At 43.8% G+C, this 9,514-nt stretch overlaps 2 protein-coding genes across 2 annotated transcripts; both read right to left on the bottom strand.

Moving 5' to 3' along the window:
* Positions 1-8,093: 8,093 nt before the first annotated feature.
* LOC138036871 (plasminogen-binding group A streptococcal M-like protein PAM) lies at positions 8,094-8,690 on the bottom strand. The gene has a single exon (XM_068882928.1). The coding sequence runs from the start codon at positions 8,688-8,690 to the stop codon at positions 8,094-8,096; it is 597 nt and encodes a 198-aa protein (XP_068739029.1).
* Positions 8,691-8,723: 33 nt separating this feature from the next.
* On the bottom strand, positions 8,724-9,407 carry LOC138036870 (myosin-11-like). The gene has a single exon (XM_068882927.1). The coding sequence runs from the start codon at positions 9,405-9,407 to the stop codon at positions 8,724-8,726; it is 684 nt and encodes a 227-aa protein (XP_068739028.1).
* Between the last annotated feature and the right edge of the window lie 107 nt (positions 9,408-9,514).

Raw genomic sequence — 9,514 nt, 5'->3', positions numbered from 1 at the left:
TGTCGTCGCTTGTGTTTGACCACCGATCGGAGTCATCCCTAAGAAGTTGTCTGGTCTTTTGGTGTCGTTGCACATCGTTTAAGTGTTGACGTATATTTTTATCGTGGGCTTGGTACGAAGGATGTTTTGGGTCTTTAATGGGCGATAAGGAAACTTCCCAAAGGTATATGCCATCTTTAGGGTGTACCGTTACATCGTGTGTACTCTTTAACTCGCAAATCGTGCGACAAACGGCGATGCGCTTATTTCGTTTCAGTGTTTCGGAAGTGGATGGAAGGTAAGAGTTTACCTCCTCGAGGTGCTCCCGAAGAACGTTTAATGCATTGACGTGCAGGCTGTGATCTTGTTTAATTGCCATGAGTCATTCGTTTGATAAATAAAAACGGGATGGCTAAGTTAATGAGAGATACTGGTAGGTTGATACAGCGATGGATAAACAGAGTAGCAGCGAACATCGTAAGGGCTCTCTCTGGTACACCTCGAATGTACGTATTGGTCGTTCATGGGAATGACGTTTATGACGCCCTTTGTACGCTGGAACCAAATGATATAGCCAGTGTGAAAAGGGGGATACGTGTACGAGAAGAACAACACGGGATCGTACCAATCCGGCGTCGAAAATTAAGAGAATATCTAACGGAGTTAGTGGTCATCGAATGGCCGCTATACTCTCAGAAGACAGACACGGAGTCTCTAAAAACGGCTCTTCGATTCGTTTTAAACGAAGCCGTCAGGAACAAAGGCATCTGGGAGGCATTGCGTTGATTGTCGATTGGTCGCTCTTTGAAGATCACAATTTCAAACCAGTTTTCGCAAAAACATTTCATGCGCTCGAAGTGTCTGGGTATCAACCTATTGTCATAGTGCAACGATGCGAACATAGACCCTGTGACAACGAATTTGTTTTTCCTGTAGAGTATTACAGAGATCACTTCTTTACACGATATAATTTGCATTGTCTGTTGCTCAAGGCAATAGAGTACGCACGACGATGAAGCGTTCTTCTCCAGATCCAGACTATACAATCGAAATAGAAGCGGCCAATAAAATACTAAAGTGGGACGACAAGTGGGATGATTGGAACTGGGAGCAAGATTTCCCGAAAGAAGAATCTGATGATTTCGACGTTTGCTCGGAACCCGAGGACGAAGACGATCAAGAGGTGCTGGACGCGGCATACGTAAAAGAACACTTTGATCAATTGTACGTAGATAAAGTAGTGCGTTGGATAGAGGAAGGTAAAAACGTTTTCGTCACTGGATCTCCTGGCCGGGGCAAGTCCACTTGTATGAATCGAGTAATTAAAAAACTGTACGACAAAGGTACCAAGTTGATCGTCACGGGTTCTACGGGTGCTGCTGTAGTGAACATAAGAGACGACGCTGTGAATCAGCTCACAAAGGCCGTTGAGCGGGAACTCATACCGAATGAATTACTGGACACTCTTGCCCCGACCACGGTGCACAGCGCTTTTGGTTTGAAGAAGGTCGAAAATGATCACATGAAGACGATCGGAGAAGGTAGCGGTGCAAGTCAAAGTTTTATGTCCTTTTACATCAAACGTCACGATGCCGATCGCAGAAGGTTTTTTAATAACAACCACAGTGCAGCTTGTATGGGTGTTCCCGCGATTGCATATGCAGACGTTTTGATTCTCGATGAAGTTTCCATGGTGAGTGGAATCATGGTGGAGATTTTAGATGGAATCGCAAAGTTTTGGCGAGACACCATATATCGCCATTTGCCATTTGGTGGTATCGTAATGGTATTTGTCGGTGATTTTCAACAATTGCCCCCTGTTGGTAGCGGCACTCGCCAAAATCCCGTGTATCTGTTTGAAAACAGAAAGTGGACCACCAAAACTTCTAAGGGTGGATGGATCGATCGCGTTTTGTTGTTAACAACGAATATTCGCCAAGAAGGGGATATCGAGTATGGGGCACTCCTTGATCGCATGGCCATGAACAGTTTGTCGGATGATGACGTGTCGTTGCTCAGAAAGTGTGTACTAAAATCTACCGATGGGTCCGATGGAAAAGTGCTGGCCATGAACCCGTACGTGATGCCATTCGTTCCGCGAATTTTTACGAGTAACAGAGACATCGCCCAATACACTGAACGAGTTTTAAAAGAGATAGACCACAAGAAAATCATCAGATTGAATGGTAAAGAAAAGTACGAACCAAGTAAAGAAAAAATATATTTGGTTTACGGTAAAGAAAAGGTAGAGAAAAAGGTTGCAGATTTTATCTGCAAAACGACCAAGAATTGTGACACTTGCTTTTTTGTCGACTGTCCAGTACGATTTCTAGATAACAGAGACATTTTAGAGGGAGTGGCGAACGGTGCCATTGGTAAATTAAAAGGTCTGTCCAACCGAGGTGAACACCCTGTTATTCAATTGATGAATGGAAATGAATACACCTTAACGTCCTCTTCCGATACCATCTACCTTGACGATTATACATCATACGAACGTCGCATGATACAATCTGGACGTCTACGACCTAACCCGAATCGCCCGATTGCCAAACTGACGTATTCATATTATAATATCAAGACGGCATTGGGGATGACAGTGCATGCCATGCAAGGTTGTACCTTAAACACGGCCATCATTCATCCCAATGTCGCTGCCATTCACGAGTTTACTGTCATACAGGCATTGTTGGTGGCGTTGTCTCGGTTACGTTCGAGTGGCATGGACGACCCCGATAAACAGAAAACAGTGATGGTTACTCCTAAGGCGACATTGTGGTGCGAAGATGATGGACCACAGCCCCTGGGGTTATATCTGACGCGATTTGCCACGTATCCGTTTTATGTGGCACCAAAAGTGAGAGAATATATCGACAATATTTTTAAACGTCATGGTCTGTTCAGATCTCGTGAGAATGGAAACACGTAAAGGAAATTACGGTCTCGTAGAGGTAAAAAATGGAAAAATACTCAAAAAGCCCAAGTATTTTGAGTGTGCGAATACTAACAGAGAGGCCATTGCCTTCCGGCGTTTGAAGCCGCGACTTAACGACCTTAATATTGCCCGTCTGGACGAAATATACGTATACGATGACGACGATGAAAGAAAACCAATATTTGTATGTGAATTGTGGTTCGAAGATGTCGGCACCGACCTTTTTCGGTGGTGCAAATCTGGATGGCTCTTTGATCCGATTAAGGTTTTGCTGAAAACGTTGTTGCCGACCATAGATGAATTACACGAGTTCGGGATCTTGCACGGTGATATCCACCTTGGTAACATATGCGTGAGTCTAAATAAAGATGGAGAATTAACGGCTAAGTTAATCGATTTCGGAAGGAGTGTCGTTGTTCGGGACAGTGTTCAGTGGAAACGTCATCCTCTCGACGAAAAATTATGGGTGGATCCCATAACTGGAATCGTAAGCAACCAATTCCATTCGCCTTCGCTGACTTCAGAGGAAGCGACCACAGATTACATGTACAACGTCTCCGATTATCGCGATCCAATGAGTGTTTTGGTTCTAGTGGCAAACGAATCGAAAAAATATCCTACAGGCGTGACTTTGGGTCCTGCTGATGACATATACGGTCTAGGGATGTGTGTCGTTCGTATTCTAACGTTATTCTTTGATTTATTAGACGAATCTGGAATACTAAACGAGTTGTTTTCCGGAGCTACCTTTGAGTACAAATTATGTATACTCTGTAGCATCCTCAAGCACAATCCCGCTTGGGATTCGTCCTTTCTTGTCGATTTAGATCAGAAACTAAAGTCATTCTCGACGAGTCTTTCAGATCCATTGCTTCGTAAGATTGAAAAACGTCTTCGAACTTTGACTACAGTATATTCAGGATTCTTTGACCATTTGAAAGAAGTATACGATTTAAACACTAGCCAACTCGTCAAAGCTTGTGTTCATCCTGATCGTTGTCGTCGATATTGCCACGGAGGAGACAGGAGGAAGCGTGGAAGATTTGACGACACAACCGACGAGGAAGGACGCATCAGTACCTCGGTCCACGATGGCAAGGTTGTTCATGTAATGGTTGGACATTGTTGGGTAATGACGGGAGTCGTGAGTTCAGGTCGAGTAGAGTGGTGGTATACAAAAAATGAATTAAAAATTGACAAAGAGAGCTGTAAAAGGGTCATGATGTCATTTATTGTAACAGTTACCGCGTTAGATAAAAAATTACAAAGTACAGCCTATTGGCAGTGGGTTTTCGATTTTCCTTTACAAAAGCGCAAGTGGCTCAATGCATTGACTAGGTACGATATCGTGTAAGGAGATGAAATAGAGAATCCGATGATGTTATTTGTATTTATACTGTAAAGCGAAAATAAAGATCGAAAAAAAAATACGGTTGAATGTGTCAGATTGTTTCGTTTCCATTTTATGCGAGAGAAAAAACGAAAGAATATATTAAGTTGCGCGGCTTCTATTCATTTGTTGCTCAGATTTTATGAAAATGAATCAACTGAAAGGGAGTTACGGTGTTGTAAGACTTGCAGATGGGTGTGCAGTCAAGAGACCTACCAGAGAACAGTGTCCTAATATCAACAGAGAACATATTGCGTACCATCGCGTGACTCGAGTGATGGACCAAGTTTGCGTCCCGTTGTTAAAAAGGATATCTATATCACGCGACGATGAAAAGCGGCTAAAGTTTGTAACGGAAATGAAGTTTAAGGATGCCGGAAAAGATTTGTTGACGTGGTTTCGATGTCGGTTGCTTTTTGATCCGATCGAGGTGTTATTTATTCCGTTATTATCGGCGTTGAAATACTTGCACAACCTTGGAATCTTACACGGCGACATCCACCCTTCCAACATATGCGTAAAGATCGATGATCGTGGGCGGCCGAAGGCCAGATTAATCGATTTCGGAAGGAGTGTCGTTTTGCGAGATGAAAAGAAATGGACTCGGCACCCTGACAAACGAGACTTTTGGGTCGATCCTAGGACTGGTGTGGTGTCTGACCAATTTCACATGCCAACACCGGACTCGAAAGAAGCGACGCTCGACTTTGCGTACAACATTTCTGGTTTTCGTGATCCAATGGCCGTCATTGCCTTAGTGGCAAACGAGTCGCATGATTTTCCCGAAGGGTTGATGTTGGGTCCGGTTGATGATGTGTACGGTCTTGGAATCTGTATCGTTTACGCCCTGACATTATTTCTTGATACACCAACGGACTGGGATATGCTAAACGAAGTATCTACTCGTGAGAGGTTTGATGATAAACTGTGCGTACTCTGTCATATCTTAGAACGCAATCCCGCCTGGAATTCGTCGTTTTTTATTGATTTGCACGAGAGGGTGACACCAGAATCGAGAAATTCCGAGGATAAGATAAAATTCAATGCCTCGTGTTCGGCAATCGAAATACGTCTCCAGAATCTGTACACTTTATATCTTCATTTTTTCGATTACCTGAAGGAAGTATATGACTCGGAAACCAGCGATCTAGTCAAGGCTTGCGTTCACCCAGAGCGTCACCATAGGTATTGCCACACTCCAAGCACAAAACGCAGAAGGATAGACAAAGAGGAAGTCATTAGGGCGGGTGCCATCGAGACCATGGTCGAAAACGGTAGTATCATTCACGTGACCGTTGGAAATTGTTGGATCATGACAGGGGTTATAGGTTCTGGGACAATCAAATGGTGGCAGATGGCAGATGGAATGATGATGCGCGAAAAGAGGGGTGTACGTGTATTGAAGTTATTTATTGAAGAAGCTTGCAAATTAGATCGTAAATTACAAAAGGACAAATGTCGCGATTGGCCTTTCGAATTTGACTTACAAAAAAAAAATGGCTCACGATGTTGGCTCTGTATGATCCTGTATGCGATAAGGAACAAGGTCTTGTGCTTCCACAGAACGGCACGAGTGAACGAGTAAGACGATAATACAGATTGTCAGGAGTGCAACTAAACTGAAGGCGATAGCGATTAAGGTTGTAGAGTACGCATCTGAACATTGCGTCGACGAACAAGGAGAAGCAGTCGGGTCCTGTTCGTAGCTTGCTTGACGCAATCTCATCAAGACTCTAGCATCTAAGTAACGCCAAAGGTTGATCGTCAAAATGATCGCCTGAGATTGAGATGCTCCGGCAATTGGGTCCGGTAAGAGGATTGCTTCCACGTCGTGAAAATTGGAAAGCGTCATTAAACCTGTTACCAATAAAGCAACGAAATGTGTTTTCTCTGTGCTTCCGCGAAAACCCGTAAACGACGGATCATTTAACTCTAACGTTTTATCCCACGTCGGTGGCGACAAGAGTACGGCAACAGATGGAGCTCTTGTCGCGAACGTCAAGTTTAGCATTCTCGTATCAGAATCGAGGCGCGACGAACGAGGTCTCAATACGATGGCAGCGTGGTAGTCGGCTATGGGACTAGATGTAGTAGATCTAGTCGTATTGATGCATTCCCCGTTGTCAAAGGTGATATCCCGCACTTGAAGTTTGTCAGTTGACGAAAAAAGCAACGCGCAGTATGTGGGCTCTTCTGTATCGATTAACACAGAGAGAGGTGTTTTGGACAGCACGAGTCCCTCGAGACAAAACGGGCGAAGTGTAACTTGGCGTAGCGTCAACTTGAGCGCGCGATTGACGACAGCCCTGAGATTACTTGTCGGACACGAGACGGCATTTTGATTCGGTATACGGGAAACGAACACGTCGTCTGGAGCTATCCAAATGGTTGTGGTCGTGGCAGTGCTACCATCGATCGTCAAAAAGTCCTTTATGTGACCTGCACACGAATGTTCTTCGCATTTTAACGACTGGGTTCTCACCCAAGCTATCGCAATCACGACCCACGAGATATAAAGAATGTTTGTTAGCATTGTATATACAAGTGGAATAAAATGACTGTAAAATAATCCATCGAAATATCTCTTTAATAGTCTCTGGTCGTTCAATTGTACAGAACAGTCAATAAAATCGCAAACGATAATCAATTCGACCTGTTTTTTATTTTAATTACTACCCTCGACTAGATAGATAGTCAATCGCCAATCGCACGGCGAGGAGAGCGAGTCCAACAACCATCGTTTTTGCATACCATCGGCGAACGTATACAGAAGAATGGCTATAGTGTATCACAATAGGGCGATTTTTTTGCTCGAGACAGTTTTTTGCTACCTCTGTGGTTGTAAACGTGGCCGTGACAGTGCGCGCTACTCGAGTCACTCGCTTTTTGGGTGGTTTAGTACCAAGAGCTGCGGAAAGTGTCCAGGAACGATGGGAGTTCAGTGATCCGTTTCTAGAATTCATCCACACTCTGGCCTTACATCGCCAGTATCGACCTTCGAATTTACTATAGATAGCACTGCTAACTGTACCATTAGAATACTTTCTTTGTTTTCTCTGCAAGAACATGTCATCCAAATAAAACTCGAATGTCGCTATCCCGGAAACCATATTCTCGCCCCTTACTGTACATATCAGTGTAGTCATACGTTCTTGAAATGTCTCTTGGATAAACTTGTTCAGGGTGATGATCGACAAGTGAATAACTTTCACCGTCGAGTTGCAATGTGCGCGCCCATCGCCAGGTTGCATTTTTGTCTCTACACCGAAAGAGAGACTGGATACCCACCCCCGTAATTTTAACAATGCTTCGGGCCGACGAATTGCTCTGTTCTTCGTTTGGTGAAGGATTGCTAATGAAACACTGGAGTTTGACCGCACCTTCTTCGATCTCTCTATATATCCTTTCTATTGGTTCGAGTGTCATACAGGGATCCGTTACGAGGCTTAAGATGACCCCGACCAAAACGAACCAATCCAAAACTGTCATCTCTACTTTTACACATAATAAAGACATCATGAATGTGATCAAGTAGACATTTGTTTAATGTATCATAGTTCTAGATTACATTCAAAAAACTCGTATTTTATTCGTCAGAGCAATCTCTCATGTGATTCTCTAACAAATAATGAGGAAAAATTCGGTGGCAAGCGGGGCATTGCAATTCGTTAACTGATCGAACCGAACGCCTCGGGGGCTGGGGTGTTCCGGTAGGGAAGTCTCGTTGGGACATACTCGAGCTCGACAAGCACCGAACGAAGACGATACTCGTCGCATCAATTCTCTGTATCACCCGTTCAGTTCTGCATGTTTGTCCATTTCGTGTTTTAGTCTTGCCTTCATTTCTTGTAGTTGATGCATGTCATCTCTTTTTTCGTCGCATTCTCTTTTAAAATCCCTCTCGTAAGTCACGAGAGCTTCTTGCATTAACTTATTTTCATCTCGCGATTCATCCAATTCCTTCTGTAAGACCTCACCTGCACTAACAGCTTTGGAAAGACTCATACGCAAACCATTCACTTCTCCTTTGAGATTTTTTACCTCTGCGTCACGGTCCCCGATAATTTGTCCAATTGGATTTGTCTGCTCTTGTAGATGTTCTTTTTCTTGTTGTAGAGCGTTTCTCTCTGGTTTAGCTTGTTCGATTTCCGCCGTCAGCGCATTCACTTTTTCAGCTTCGAAATCGTGTTGGTGTTCAACACGTCTTTGCAAGTCTCGGACCTGTTGGTGTAACCCGGCAGCATCGCTTTCCATTCGCAAACCTTTCTCTTTCTCTATCCATTTTTCCACATCTTCACCTCGAAGTGTTTTGCTATTTTCTTCCAAGTCGTCGTTGTCGCTTTCTTCGTTAGAACCGTTGCCCTTTTCGTCCCAAACTTGACTCATTACCTCTCGCGCTGCCAGAGATTTCCCGATTACCTACTTTACCTCGCGCACGTAGACCATCTTTTCGCCCTCTGATGATTGCATTGTTCTTTTTAGAGTCTCGTTTTCGGTGACGATGGTTTCGCAAAATACTTGCTTGACATCCAACTTTCTCGATAGCTCTGTGACTTTGTGCACCAAACGCATATTTTGATGCTTTAAATCATCTACATTTTCGCCTTGAATATTATGCAACAGTTTCTCGAGTTCCCGTATCTCCTGCCTTTTTCCATCTCTATCATCCCTTAATTTCGCGATGACGTTGTGTAGATCGCAATTTTCTCTTGCCAAATCGATCGCATCCTCCGAAGCTCTGGCCGTCATTTGCTGCACGACCCCTCTGAGTCTTGTATTTTCTCGGCTGAGACACTCCAAGATCTTTTTTGACACTCCAGGCGTCACAATGGCTCCCTGAGAAGAATTTCCGTTACTTGCCATCAAACTCAACTGCGCAATTCTATTTTCGGCTCTAGTAAGACTCTCTTCCAGTCGTCGGTTTTGGGCCTCTAAAGATGCGACTTCTTGAATGGTGTCGTGTAATTGATTCGCGAGACGTACGAGTCCCTTGTTTCGTTCACTCCATTGTTTATGTTGTTCGTATAGATACGCAATTGTCTTGCGTAAAACATCGTTCTCTGATTTTGGGGCGATAACTTCAACAGTGCATTTTTCGTCCATTTTTCGTGAATCCGATGTAATTCTTACCCGAAGGCTTCTTGAAACTTGATTGAGATCGAGAGATCGCATTGCTGTTTTTATACAGTCTTGCTTAGTTTTACGGGACA

Source organism: Montipora capricornis, unplaced genomic scaffold, assembly GCF_036669925.1.
Source record: "Montipora capricornis isolate CH-2021 unplaced genomic scaffold, ASM3666992v2 scaffold_507, whole genome shotgun sequence".
Classification (NCBI taxonomy): domain Eukaryota; kingdom Metazoa; phylum Cnidaria; class Anthozoa; order Scleractinia; family Acroporidae; genus Montipora; species Montipora capricornis.
This window is presented reverse-complemented; position numbering and strand designations above follow the sequence as displayed.

What these genes read in the sequence shown, in the direction of transcription:
- LOC138036871 (XM_068882928.1), bottom strand. Translation starts at nt 8,690, where the DNA reads ATGAGTCAAGTTTGGGACGAAAAGGGCAACGGTTCTAACGAAGAAAGC.
- LOC138036870 (XM_068882927.1), bottom strand. Translation starts at nt 9,407, where the DNA reads ATGGACGAAAAATGCACTGTTGAAGTTATCGCCCCAAAATCAGAGAAC.